The sequence below is a fragment of the Mytilus edulis genome, chromosome 5 (genome assembly GCF_963676685.1).
Source record: "Mytilus edulis chromosome 5, xbMytEdul2.2, whole genome shotgun sequence".
Lineage (NCBI taxonomy): Eukaryota > Metazoa > Mollusca > Bivalvia > Mytilida > Mytilidae > Mytilus > Mytilus edulis.
In genome coordinates this window covers 10,483,100-10,498,599 of record NC_092348.1, presented here as the reverse complement: position 1 = coordinate 10,498,599, position 15,500 = coordinate 10,483,100, and the positions used below count along the sequence as shown (strand labels likewise).

At 32.7% G+C, this 15,500-nt stretch overlaps 1 protein-coding gene across 2 annotated transcripts in view; it reads left to right on the top strand.

Moving 5' to 3' along the window:
- The window catches only part of LOC139522934 (ankyrin repeat domain-containing protein 12-like), a 45,066-nt gene that overhangs the window by 25,150 nt on the left and 4,416 nt on the right, over positions 1–15,500 (top strand). For both annotated transcript variants that reach the window (XM_071316584.1, XM_071316585.1), the window contains exons 8-13: positions 1,691–3,226; positions 5,294–5,514; positions 8,840–8,971; positions 9,258–9,356; positions 10,163–10,306; positions 15,026–15,121. In XM_071316584.1, coding sequence (XP_071172685.1) covers positions 1,691–3,226; positions 5,294–5,514; positions 8,840–8,971; positions 9,258–9,356; positions 10,163–10,306; positions 15,026–15,121 — 2,228 coding nt within the window. The remainder of the gene's footprint in view (positions 1–1,690; positions 3,227–5,293; positions 5,515–8,839; positions 8,972–9,257; positions 9,357–10,162; positions 10,307–15,025; positions 15,122–15,500) is intronic.

Genomic DNA, 15,500 nt, shown 5'->3' with positions numbered 1-15,500 from the left:
AAAAATGTAATTATAAGTATTGAATGCTTCTTTTTGTACCTTCATTGGGTTGTAAAAGCGTTGACCGTGCGCACATTTTTAGAATGAAGCGCTTCAGCGCATCATTCAAAATGTACTTCGGTCAATGCTTTTACACCCCAATGAAGTTACAAAAAGAAGCATTCAATTCTTAAATGAAGTTTTGTTTATAACACTAATATACATGTATACATACCATAATATAATGAGCATACATGTAAACTTTACATGCATGCTCATAATATTATATTATGTATACATGTACATTAGTAAATCAAATTTTAATAGCTACAGATATTATAGGCATGTAAAGCAAACATTTTATTGGATGTTGTAAGAGCTCTAGTTCTATATTAGAAGAAAAAGATTGAGAACTAATATATTTTAAAATGATGACTAAGGTGTTGATGATGATAATCAGTTTCAGTATCACTTTTAAAAAAAATAATAATAATAGATCTGTTTTACATCAGCAGACTTTTAGAGAGATTTGCTTTATTAATAAGCCAAGTGAGAAAGTGACAATATAAATTTGTTAATATATTTAATACCAGAAAAGAAAGGAAAATTGATATTTTACCTGACCTTTATTTTTTACGTGTTAAAGGTTAATTACACTATAACTGTCTGTCATTTATGACACCTTCCTACTGAAAATGAACAAGTTATTACAGTCTTACTAAAAATTAGGAAGATTTAGTGAACAGAAGTATTTGATTTAAAAGATGAGAAATGATCAAAGTAGCTATATAGCCTTAGTTACATTTATCAAAGATTTTTTCATTATTTTCCAATTAATGTTGTAATGATATTATATTTAACATGTTTAAATTATGAGTGAACACTCCTTGAAAAGATCACTTACTTTCCTATTGTCATGATTGTGATGTCTTAAAAAAAAGTGACCTTGCGGTATGAAGTCAAATAAAAGGAACTTAACTTTCTGCAAATGTTTGAAAAGGAAGGATAAAGTTCATTAAAGAAACAGATTCCACCACTATAACTGATGTATTACGATGTTTCTCCACTCTAAACAGTTAAATTTGAATTATTTAAAAAGCTTGGAAAGCCTTGTGCTTTAAATTTTAAAATTTAAATGTCCCTAGTGAAGGAATATCACAAAACACTTGCTGCAGTGATAGAATATATATTTCCTAAATCTTTGAAAATCTCCTCTAGATAGGCTGGTGTGAAAGGGCTCTTGAACTAATTCTTATTCTATCTAAATTGAGCTCCAAAGGCTTTCAAGCAAAAATGAAAGTGTACAAACAACTAATAAATGTGATAACATGCCTAAGGAGACATCTGTACAGAAATTAAAAGTGAAATAGCAAAAATACTGAACTCCAAGGAAAATTCAAAATCATTTAAATGGAAAGTCCTTTATCAAATGGCTGCTGACAAAATCAAAAACACATCATGCACATCAAACTAGTGGAAAACAACTGCCATATTCCTGACTTGGTATAGCCAATCTCAAGTAGAAAATGGGGGTTTTAAAACACATTTTCACTTTATATACATACATTATGTACATTATGTATTTGACACTCTCCAAAGTAGAGATTTCAAAGTCCAAGGTATGTTTTTTCATGAAACAGCCCTTATATATATGTTTGTGAATATAGAATCATAGTAACACTGTTAAAATGTAATTCTTATATCTTCACAGATCTGATCACATCAAGGCTTGCTAAATCTGATGGAACTTATGGTTTTGGAAGCTCACAGGGACCAAGTAGTCGCAGGATGTTAATTCCAAAGGCACAGGAATCCCCAAGACTCTTTTTAAAATTTCATCGAGAAACAGGGGATGAAGTAAGTGACAAACAAAAGGAAGTGACCTCATACAGTGTTATTATGGGAATGAGTGACAAGCGATCTTTTTCTCCAGCTGATAGCAATGTTTCAAGTGTGGATAGTGACCTTTATGACCCTCACCTTGAGGCAAAAATAAACAATACAAAAACATGTCAAGTTGAAAATGAAAGTGATATTTCATCAACAAATGTGCTAACAAAAAATAATGTGACATCATCTGTGATTAATCCTAATTTGGAATTTCAAAGTTTTGAACGGCTTGATAACTTAGAGCCAGACAGTCAAAGCATGGATTCCTCTAGGAACTTTTTTACATCAGAGATGCCAAAACAGGAATCGTTTACTGCGCAAGGAAATAATCGTGATTCAGCAGACGTTAAAAGTAATAGTGATAAATGGGATTACATTCCAAGTGTTGTTGATTCAACTCGATTAAAAGAAGATAAATTATACAGTCAAAATTCATCAAATCATAGAACGTTGTCTTCATCTATATCTCAGTCTGTCACTACTAATTCAGTGAATAGTTTAACTTCAGTTCTACCTTTTACTTCAACAGAACGGACTAATACAAGTAACAATTTACAATGTTTCTCAAATTTTCCTCGACGAAATAGTATTTCTAGTAATGTAGTCTCTTCAAATGTTGGACCTAGTAACGGGGCTTCTGGTGATAATAGCTCTGAATCATTAGTGACAACCAGTGGATTGAAGTGGGAATTGAGGTCTGCTTCTTCACCCCGTCTTGAAGATGATAGTAATCTATCTGGGAAGTCTGATAGTGATAGGGTATCGTCCCCTGCACGGTTAGACAAAGACATTAGAAATTCACCAAGAAGTGATAAAGAGAAAGACAGTCGCTCTTGCTCACCAAAAGTTCCACCATTAAAAATTATTATTCCACAAAAAAGTTCATCCTCATCTTCTAGTGAATCAGAATCATTAAAAATTCATGTGTCAAAGGCAGCTTTGCCATACGTGTTAAACCCAGGGGAGACAACACAAGTGTCGTCTGCTGTCGGTGGCCCTGTGTTGTCACTCTTATCACAGGAATCACTGCGACCATCCAGTCCGACATCATCACGACCATCCTCAAGGGGGAGTAACACAGCCTCTGTATCAAAAGAAAACGATAAAGTTATAAAAGAGGAAGAAGATGGACTGACGGATGAGGATACACTTGGAAAACCAGAAATGACAGAAGAGGAAAAGGAAGCAGAAAAAGGCAAGGAGGAGGAGAAAAAAGATGAAGCAAATCAAAAGTCTACACGGACCTTGAGGTCACATACAAAAGAACAACAGAAAGCACAGGAAAAACCAAAAGAGAAGGGGGAGAAGGATAAAATTGACAAAGAAAAGGACAAAGAAAGAGAGAAAGAAAAACTATGTAAGTATCAATGTAGGTTTGATTTAACAAACCAATACAGAAGTGTATAAGAAAGTTGGTTTGATGAATCAACATGATTCTACATACACTGTACATGTATTTATTAATGTACATTCTGTTGTTCTTAGTGCTGACTTAAAAAAAAGTAAGGCCACACCCTTATTTATAGACCTACATCATGTACATTGCATACAACATGTACAACAAACCAAATGTCAAAGTTTTAGTGTATACTAAAATATTTATTTGATTTTGGAATTCGGTTTATTACCATAAACAGACAAATTCATGACGACCTTTTTAGCAGTATTTTTTAAAGGACACACATGACGTCAAAGCTGTTAAATAAAAAAAACAATTAGCACATGAGTCATTTTTTTCCCTCCAATGCCGTTATTTAACTAACCTGGCACAATGATGCTGAACTATTTAAACAAATAGTTTTAACAATAAAGTGTTTTCTGCATAAACAGAAGCATGAGTAGCGTGCATACATACTTGTATAGAGTTGATTACATAAAATATCAGGCAATTGTTATTATGAAAGAAATAGACATTTACCATGTTTACATCTACTTATTGTTTTTTGCCAAAACTGCAATATTACTTGTCTGTTACTATAACCGTCATAAAAACTTTATTGTTACTAACTAACACTTTCAAAGTAAGTCCGTGCAAATGTTCTCAATAAATGATGAAGGATCAACTAAGAGAACTAACAAAATACGTAAGTTTGGTATATATATATATATATATATATTACAATGAAAAATGTTCTATATATAGCTACTGATGATGAGGTTTCATTTATTTGTGTATATTTGATGTTGTTGATTTGATGAAGTCTTTGTACAAAGATCATGAGGATATAAGCTTAACTAGATTAGAAGATGGGACATGAGTGTCAATGAGACAACTCTCCATCCAAGTCACAATTTGTAAAAGTAAACCAAAGTACATGCTTCAACATGGAGCCTTGGTCATAGAACAGCAAGCATTAAAGGGTTATAAGACTACAATATTAAAGAAAAATTGATACTTTAAATATTTTGTAGAATTTTGTTTTTTGTTTTTATTATACATGTATATTGTTATAACAGCCTGCATCAGCTTTGGACCATACAATACACATTCATTTTGACCTTATACCATGTACAATGTATACAGAAGAGATCTGTTGTTGATTTTCCATTGAAATTTGACCCCTATGATTGGGCCTATCAATTTTCATATGCATTATTGAAATAAATGCCTATTTGATTCACTTTTTCAGGTTTTACTGGCATATTATTATCTGCCCTTGCTGTTATATTGGTTACCCATATACACATGATAAAGGACAAGCTATAATATGACTTCTGTATTTTTCTAAAAAATATATATTCTAGACGTTTTATCAATATATAGTAAGCTATAAAAGGCCACGAAATGACAAATACTAAACAATTCAAATGAGAAAACTATAGGCTTAAATTTATGTACAAAACAATAAACACACATGATGTATACACACGTACAGGAACAAACCATAACCACTGAATCATAGGCTTCTGATTTCAGACAGGCACATACAGCAAGTGGCAGGTTAAAAAAGTTTGACAAGATTAACAAAAAAGTCAACATGGCTGAAAAGGTCAGAATGTGACTTCTTGCTCTTTGATGATGATCTTTACAAATTTGGGCCGATAATGTATGAATGCCTTTTGATGTCAAATTTTTTTACCCTTTTTTTTGTGTTTTTGGCATAAACTAATATTAACAAGTTTGAGAAAAACAGTAAAAAAAAGAAAAATTCCCAGCAATGCAGCATTGCTAGATCAAAGCAAAAGACATGAATTCTTTTCTTGTCTACAATTAATGTTTGAGAGTTTCCATTATTGAAGATTTTCATAGACACAGGCTAGCAAGTTGAAAATAACAACACAAATGACATTTTTATCAAGCAACATTTGGCAATTAATGAATATGTACGTAATTGTTTGAAAATATAAATATTCTGTTTTGGATTTAATCAACAATCATTCATGTTTTACTTGCGTATATTCTATAAACTTTGTGTTATTTCAGCAATTTTAAATACAGATCAGTCTATGAGAGACGATGTATCAGTTTCCTCAAAGACGGGCAAAGGTGATGAGGATGAAACACAGTCTTCAGTGCAGCTACGGAAACGTAACTTGCGACCGAAAATAGAACCAACAGAACCTCCTCCTGTTCCAACCTTACCTCCAGTTACTTATGAAAAACCACCTAATCCATACGAGACATACCTGGCTATCAGAAGACAGGTAAATATGGGGTCGAAAAACCATCTAATCCATATCAAACTTACCTTGCTATCAGAAGACGGTTAATAATAGGGTCATGTCTGAAAAAAAAAAACTAATCCATACGAAACATACCTGGCTATCAGAAGACAGGTAAATAATGGGGTTGAGCATGAAAAAAAATCCCTAATCCATGCGAAACATACCTGGCTATCAGAAGACGGTTAATAATAGGGTCATGTCTGAAAAAAAAAAACCTAATCCATACGAAACATACCTGGCTATCAGAAGACGGTTAATAATAGGGTCATGTCTGAAAAAAAAATCCCTAATCCATATGAAACATACCTTGCTATCAGAAGACGGTTAATAATAGGGTCATGTCTAAAAAAAAAACCTAATCCATACGAAACATACCTGGCTATCAGAAGACAGGTAAATAATGGGGTTGAGCATGAAAAAAAATCCCTAATCCATACGAAACATACCTGGCTATCAGAAGACGGTTAATAATAGGGTCATGTCTGAAAAAAAAACCTAATCCATACGAAACATACCTGGCTATCAGAAGACAGGTAAATAATGGGGTTGAGCATGAAAAAAAATCCCTAATCCATACGAAACATACCTGGCTATCAGAAGACGGTTAATAATAGGGTCATGTCTGAAAAAAAAAAACCTAATCCATACGAAACATACCTGGCTATCAGAAGACAGGTAAATAATGGGGTTGAGCATGAAAAAAAATCCCTAATCCATACGAAACATACCTGGCTATCAGAAGACGGTTAATAATAGGGTCATGTCTGAAAAAAAAACAACCTAATCCATACGAAACATACCTGGCTATCAGAAGACAGGTAAATAATGGGGCTTAGCATGAAAAAAAATCCCTAATCCATACGAAACATACCTGGCTATCAGAAGACGGTTAATAATAGGGTCATGTCTGAAAAAAAAAACCTAATCCATACGAAACATACCTGGCTATCAGAAGACAGGTAAATAATGGGGTTGAGCATGAAAAAAACCCAACCTAATCCATACGAAACATACCTGGCTATCAGAAGACAGGTAAATAATGGGGTTGAGCATGAAAAAAAAATCCCTAATCCATACGAAACATACCTGGCTATCAGAAGACAGGTAAATAATGGGTTTGAAAAACCACCTCATCCCTACCAAACATATCTGGCTATCAGAAGACAGGTAAATAATGGGTTTGAAAAACCACCTAATCCCTACCAAACATATCTGGCTATCAGAAGACAGGTAAATAATGTGGTTGACTATGAAAAAAAACCCTAATCCATACAAAACATACCTGGCTATCAGAAGACAGGTAAATAATGGGTTTGAAAAACCACCTTATCCCTACCAAACATATCTGGCTATCAGAAGACAGGTAAATAATGTGGTTGACTATGAAAAAAATCCCTAATCCATACAAAACATACCTTGCTATCAGAAGACAGGTAAATAATGGGGTTGAAAAACCACCTCATCCATACCAAACATATCTGGCTATCAAAACACTGGTAAATATGGGGTCGAAAAACCATCTAATCCATATCAAACTTACCTTGCTATCAGAAGTTGGTTAATAATAGGGTCATGTCTGAAAAAAAAAAACCTAATCCATACGGAACATACCTGGCTATCAGAAGACAGTTAAATAATGGGGTTGAGCGTGAAAAAAATCCCTAATCCATGCGAAACATACCTGGCTATCAGAAGACGGTTAATAATAGGGTCATGTCTGAAAAAAAAAAACCTAATCCATACGAAACATACCTGGCTATCAGAAGACGGTTAATAATAGGGTCATGTCTGAAAAAAAAATCCCTAATCCATACGAAACATACCTTGCTATCAGAAGACGGTTAATAATAGGGTCATGTCTAAAAAAAAAACCTAATCCATACGAAACATACCTGGCTATCAGAAGACAGGTAAATAATGGGGTTGAGCATGAAAAAAAATCCCTAATCCATACGAAACATACCTTGCTATCAGAAGACGGTTAATAATAGGGTCATGTCTGAAAAAAAAACAACCTAATCCATACGAAACATACCTGGCTATCAGAAAACAGGTAAATAATGGGGTTGAGCATGAAAAAAAAATCCCTAATCCATACGAAACATACCTGGCTATCAGAAGACGGTTAATAATAGGGTCATGTCTGAAAAAAAAAAACCTAATCCATACGAAACATACCTGGCTATCAGAAGACAGGTAAATAATGGGGTTTAGCATGAAAAAAAATCCCTAATCCATACGAAACATACCTGGCTATCAGAAGACGGTTAATAATAGGGTCATGTCTGAAAAAAAAAAACCTAATCCATACGAAACATACCTGGCTATCAGAAGACAGGTAAATAATGGGGTTGAGCATGAAAAAAACCCAACCTAATCCATACGAAACATACCTGGCTATCAGAAGACAGGTAAATAATAGGGTTGAGCATGAAAAAAAATCCCTAATCCATACGAAACATACCTGGCTATCAGAAGACAGGTAAATAATGGGTTTGAAAAACCACCTCATCCCTACCAAACATATCTGGCTATCAGAAGACAGGTAAATAATGGGTTTGAAAAACCACCTCATCCCTACCAAACATATCTGGCTATCAGAAGACAGGTAAATAATGTGGTTGACTATGAAAAAAAACCCTAATCCATACAAAACATACCTGGCTATCAGAAAACAGGTAAGTATTAGGGTGGAAAAACCATCTCATCCAAACCAAACATATCTGGCTATCAGAAGACGGGTAAATATTGAAATCGAAAAACCATCTAATCCATACGAAACATACCTGGCTATCAGAAGACAGGTAAATAATGTGGTCAAAAAATTACCTATTACCTAATCCATACGAAACATACCTGGCTATCAGAAGACAGGTAAATAATGGGGTCAAAAAAAACATCAAATTCGTACGAAACATACCTGGCTTTCTTAAAACAGATAAATAAAGGGGTCAAGCATGAAAAACCACCTAATCCATACCAAACATAACTGTCTATCTGAAGATGGGTAAAAAATGGGGTCGAGCATGAAAAAAACACCTAATCCATACGATACATACCAACTTCTGATTTACTGAATGTTTGTATATTCTTAAACATTATTAAGTACATTTTATAAGGGCTTCCAAAATTGGGAACCAATCTTCATCATGTTCATGTGAATATGCTTTTTTGCATCCTTCTCACATCAACTTCCTGTTTGCAGGAATAGTTCACAGTTCAACTTGTGCATTGCAGACTTGCATTAATGTATAAAACAACTATTATAACTTCATGATGATGACTGTATCATTCTATATTACAGAAGATAATATTTCAACAGAAGAGTTTATCAGTTGTACAACCAAAGCCACCCCAAGGTTTTAAAGATTATCTTCTAGTGAACTGTAGTTATGTTCTTCAGGGGAATTCAGCCAGTACTCTGTCTGTACCAATGGTGGGTATATCTAATAACCAAAAGTTCCAAACAGCTGAAGAATTAAATCTCTTTTTATTTAAATCACAGTGTAAACAATGAATGATATTTATATTTTTGAAAGTCACTTATTGATTCAGATTTTCTCATACACTTTATCTTTTAAACACAAACAATGATCTGACCACTCTATTTTGTTGGCTAGATAACAAAATCAGAAAAGAATTAATAAAAATGTAAAAGTATATTGTATTGATAACATGAGGTATTTTGTATTAATTCAGACTCTATTTTTACACATTTTCAGCTTTCACCTCCTAACTCTGTTACTGAGAAGATGCGTGATTTATTTATAGAACAAGAAAAGGCACGCTACAAACTTAGGCTGCAGCATCTGACAGAAAGGGTTTGTATTTATAAAGTGTACAGTAGATTAACAATATAGGCATAATTGTTGTGTGTACACGGAAAGGAAACACCTGACCTTGACCTCATTAGACTGATTTTCATGGTTGATTTATCAAAATAGACCATAGTAGTTTTATACTTTTTGGTTATAATGCATATATGAGTAAAAGATTAACTATATTCTGACTAGAGAAATATTTTGAAAAAGTTCCTGTCTTAACAAATCTTATGACCTTGACCTCATTTATAAAAAAAATTGTAAAAATATTTTGTCACAATCATATAAGGTTTCTGACAATAAGTGAAATAAGTGGATAAAAAGTCCCTAAGTCCCTATGACTTATAGTTTATAAGTTACTATAACATTTCACTTATTTAAAATATAGAAAGGGAAATAACTCATGTGGAGTCTGCGGAACGGTTTGGTCAAAATTAGATGTAATGTTCTGAAGATATAACACTTTCCTACGGTTGCTAACGAGAATCATAACAAGGAAAACAGTGATTGTGGAGATAAATCTTACAAAGTGTTTGGTTAAACAGGACCAGTTTCAAAAGCTTATAAACTATACAATAGCATATACCATAAATTAAATCTTTGTCTTTTGCAATATCAATACAGTGCTAGACAAAAAAAAACAAAAAAATCAGAAGAATAAAAATCTGAACAAAAGTAAAAGCAGAAGCGTGGGAAGACCTAATATTTTCTGAAAATTCTTAATGCATGTTATTAAATGCAGTGAAACTTAAAACGACCTTTTAAAGAGGAAAAAATCACTATAACATGTTGATCTTATTTTTTAGGAGAAACTAAGGTTGGCCTTAGAACAAGAAAAGATAAGAGAACATGGTCGCGCAGCACGAGCATCTAGTAATCAAAATTTACCACTTAGTGTATGTACATTGATGAAATACGATGACACGTGTAACATCAATGACTTCGATCAGGTTTGTAACACTTTTAAATGGATTTTTATACGACCGCAAAATTTGAAAAAATTTTCGTCGTATATTGCTATCACGTTGGCGTCGTCGTCGTCGTTTGAATACTTTTAGTTTTCGCACTCTAACTTTAGTAAAAGTGAATGGAAATCTATGAAATTTTAACACAAGGTTTATGACCACAAAAGAAGGGTTGGTATTGATTTTGGGAGTTTTGGTCCCAACATTTTAGGAATTAGGGGCCAAAAAGGGCCCAAATAAGCATTTTCTTGGTTTTCGCACTATAACTTTAGTTTAAGTTAATAGAAATCTATGAAATTTTGACACAAGGTTTATGACCACAAAAGAACGGTTGGGATTGATTTTGGGAGTTTTGGTTTCAACAGTTTAGGAATTAGGGGCCAAAAAAAGGCCCAAATAAGCATTATTCTTGGTTTTCGCACAATAACTTTAGTTTAAGTAAATAGAAATCAATGAAATTTAAACACAATGTTAATGACTACAAAAGGAAGGTTGGTATTGATTTTGGGAGTTTAGGTCCCAACAGTTTAGGAATTAGGGGCCAAAAAGGGACCCAAATAAGCATTTTTCTTGGTTTTCGCACCATTACGTTAGTATAAGTAAATAGAAATCCATGAAATTTAAACACAAGGTTTATGACCATAAAAGGAAGGTTGGTATTGATTTTGGGAGTTTTGGTCCCAACAGAATAAGGGGCCCAAAGGGTCCAAAATTAAACTTTGTTTGATTTCATCAAAATTGAATAATTGGGGTTCTTTGATATGCCGAATCTAACTGTCATGACTGTGTATGTAGATTCTTAACTTTTGGTCCCGTTTTCAAATTGGTCTACATTAAGGTCCAAAGGGTCCAAAATTAAACTTAGTTTGATTTTGACAAAAAATGAATCAGTTAGGTTCTTTGATATGCTGAATCTAAAAATGTACTTAGATTCTTCATTATTGGCCCAGTTTTCAAGTTGGTCCAAATCGGGGTCCAAAATTAAACTTTGTTTGATTTCATCAAAAATTGAATAAATGGGGTTCTTTGATATACCAAATCTAACTGTGTATGTAGATTCTTCATTTTTATACGACCGCAAATTTTGAAAAAATTTTCGTCGTATATTGCTATCACATTGGCGTCGTCGTCGTCGTCGTCGTCGTCGTCCGGCGTCCGAATACTTTTAGTTTTCGCACTCTAACTTTAGTAAAAGTGAATGGAAATCTATGAAATTTTAACACAAGGTTTATGACCACAAAAGGAAGGTTGGTATTGATTTTGGGAGTTTTGGTCCCAACATTTTAGGAATTAGGGGCCAAAAAGGGCCCAAATAAGCATTTTCTTGGTTTTCGCACTATAACTTTAGTTTAAGTTAATAGAAATCTATGAAATTTTGACACAAGGTTTATGACCACAAAAGAACGGTTGGGATTGATTTTGGGAGTTTTGGTCTCAACAGTTTAGGAATTAGGGGCCAAAAAAGGGCCCAAATAAGCATTATTCTTGGTTTTCGCACAATAACATTAGTTTAAGTAAATAGAAATCAATGAAATTTAAACACAATGTTAATGACTACAAAAGGAAGGTTGGTATTGATTTTGGGAGTTTAGGTCCCAACAGTTTAGGAATTAGGGGCCAAAAAGGGACCCAAATAAGCATTTTTCTTGGTTTTCGCACCATAACGTTAGTATAAGTAAATAGAAATCTATGAAATTTAAACACAAGGTTTATGACCATAAAAGAAAGTTGGGTTTGATTTTGGGAGTTTTGGTCCCAACAGAATAAGGGGCCCAAAGGGTCCAAAATTAAACTTTTGTTTGATTTCATCAAAATTGAATAATTGGGGTTCTTTGATATGCTGAATCTAACTGTCATGACTGTGTATGTAGATTCTTAACTTTTGGTCCCGTTTTCAAATTGGTCTACATTAAGGTCCAAAGGGTCCAAAATTAAACTTAGTTTGATTTTGACAAAAAATGAATCAGTTAGGTTCTTTGATATGCTGAATCTAAAAATGTACTTAGATTCTTGATTATTGGCCCAGTTTTCAAGTTGGTCCAAATCGGGGTCCAAAATTAAACTTTGTTTGATTTCATCAAAAATTGAATAAATGGGGTTCTTTGATATACCAAATATAACTGTGTATGTAGATTCTTCATTTTTGGTCCTGTTTTCAAATTGGTCTACACTAAAGTCCAAAGGGTCCAAAATTAAACTTAGTCTGATTTTAACAAAAATTGAAATCTTGAAGTTCTTTGATATGCCGAATTCAAAAATGTACTTAGATTTTTTATTATGGGCCCAGTTTTCAAGTTGGTCCAAATCAGGATCTAAAATTATTATATTAAGTATTGTGCAATAGCAAGTCTTTTCAATTGCACAGTATTGCGCAATGGCAAGAAATATCTAATTGCACAATATTGTGAAATAGCAAATTTTTTTTTAATTAGAGTTACCTTTCTTTGTCCAGAATAGTAAGCAAGAAATATCTAATTGCAAAATATTGTGCAATAGCAAGATTTTTTTTTAATTGGAGTTATCTTTCTTTGTCCAGAATCAACTTAAATCTTTGTTATATACAATATACAATGTATATTCACTTTTTACTACCAACTGATAAATTAAAATAATCTTTACCATTCAGTGATAACAAGCAGTTTTTTTACATCTTAATATTTTATGATGTATTTAAATGAGTAGTTATTGTTGCAAACTCCATTAGAAATTTTAATTGAGATTAGTTTTGGAATAAGGGAAAGGGGGATGTGATTAAAAAAATTGGGTTCAATTTTTCTCATTTGAAATTTCATAAATAAAAAAGAAAATTTCTTCAAACATTTTTTTGAGAGGATTAATATTCAACAGCATAGTGAATTGCTCTAAGAGAAACAAAAATTTTAAGTTCATTAGAACACATTCATTCTGTGTCAGAAACCTATGCTGTGTCAACTATTTAATCACAATCCAAATTTAGAGCTGAATCCAGCTTGAATGTTGTGTCCATACTTGCCCTAACCGTTCAGGGTTCAACCTCTGCGGTCGTATAAAGCTACGCCCTGCGGAGCATCTGGTTGGTCCTGTTTTCAAATTGGTCTACACTAAAGTCCAAAGGGTCCAAAATTAAACTTAGTCTGATTTTAACAAAAATTGAAATCTCGGGGTTCTTTGATATGCTGAATCCAAAAATGTACTTAGATTTTTTATTATGGGCCCAGTTTTCAAGTTGGTCCAAATCAGGATCTAAAATTATTATATTAAGTATTGTGCAATAGCAAGTCTTTTCAATTGCACAGTATTGCGCAATGGCAAGAAATATCTAATTGCACAATATTGTGAAATAGCAAATTTTTTTTTAATTAGAGTTACCTTTCTTTGTCCAGAATAGTAAGCAAGAAATATCTAATTGCAAAATATTGTGCAATAGCAAGATTTTTTTTTAATTGGAGTTATCTTTCTTTGTCCAGAATCAACTTAAATCTTTGTTATATACAATATACAATGTATATTCACTTTTTACTACCAACTGATAAATTAAAATAATCTTTACCATTCAGTGATAACAAGCAGTTTTTTTACATCTTATTTCCTTATCTTATCTAAAATGTTTTTAGATAATGTATGTTGGACATTTGCCAGACATGACTATGATGTCATTTTCTATTTTTATTTGCTAATAACTTTATGTAAATAACTTCATTGGAAATTTGCCAATATAAAATGTTGCTGATGAAGTTTTTTTTATTGTTTTATACAATAAACAATGTATATTCACTTTTACTACCAACCAATCTTTACCATTCAGTGATAACAAGCACTTTATTTTACATTTTAATATTTTATGATGTATTTAAAAGAGTAGTTATTGTTGCAAACTCCATTAGAAATTTGAATTGATATCAGTTTTGGAAAAAGGGAAACGGGGATGTGAAAAAAAGGGGGGGGGGGGGTTAAATTTTTCTCATTTCAGATTTCATAAATAAAAAGAAAATTTCTTCAAACATTTTTTGGAGAGGATTAATATTCAACAGCATAGTGAATTGCTAAAAGGCAAAAACAAACTTTTAAGTTCATTAGACCACATTCATTCTGTGTCAGAAACCTATGCTGTGTCAACTATTTAATTTTAGATTTAAAAAGTTTGAAGAAGAAATCTTTAATTGTAAAATTTGTAAAATCTTGACATTTGTTTTGTGTAAAAAAAAACCATGTAATGTCAAAAATTTGATCACAATCCAAATTCAGAGCTGTATCACGCTAGAATGTTTTGTCCATACTTGCCCCAACTGTTCAGGGTTCGATCTCTGCGGTCGTATAAAGCTGCGCCCTGCGGAGCACCTGGTTCTTTAATAAAAAAAGTCAAGTTGAGTGCTTCCCAACAGCTGAAGTCAATGGTACAGCCTTCAACTATGAGGAAAAAACATACGATGGTCAGCAATACATGAAAAATATGAAAAAAATTAAATTGAGAAAACTAACTGTAGAATGTTTAACAAAACAATTCACTAAAAACAAATATGAGAGTAATGGAAACTTGTCCTCATGCATTTTTCTGAATTGTATGACGGTTTTTAAGAAGGTGTTACTTGCTGTCACTGGCACTCAATTAAGACTGTTATTAGGCAACTAGGAGAATATAATATTTAGTTTGCTTCTGTGTAATTTTAGGACAAAAAAGTAACACAATCTGCATTTTCAACTTATAAAAATGTAATTTTCTTACAGTCTGATGAAAAGGAAAAGACATCACGCTCAAGATATAATGGTAGACAATTTTTGTCATGGATTAAAGATGTCGAGGACAAATTTGAAAAAATTAAGGTAAAGTTAAAAACTGTTGTATTCCATGTTTAAGTGTTTCTGTGTTTTATTTGATAGTATATTATGCACACACTCTAAAAGTAGAGGTTATACTGCAATCACATAATCTGTCCTTTGTCCAACAAATATTTTTCTTCACACTTTTCTAAGAAATTACTAAACACAATGATTAGATATATATTTACAGCAGCTTCACAGTGAATAGCTGTACCATGCTTTTTGACATATTCTCCTTTTCCATTCTCAATTTTGTTTTCAGATCTGTCCAACACCCACTTTCTGATTTACAAATAAAGGTGACTGAAATACACACCACATGCTGCTGTTGCAAACTTTTATATCATTTGAAAATAGGTTACCTTATTGACCCTATTGCTTC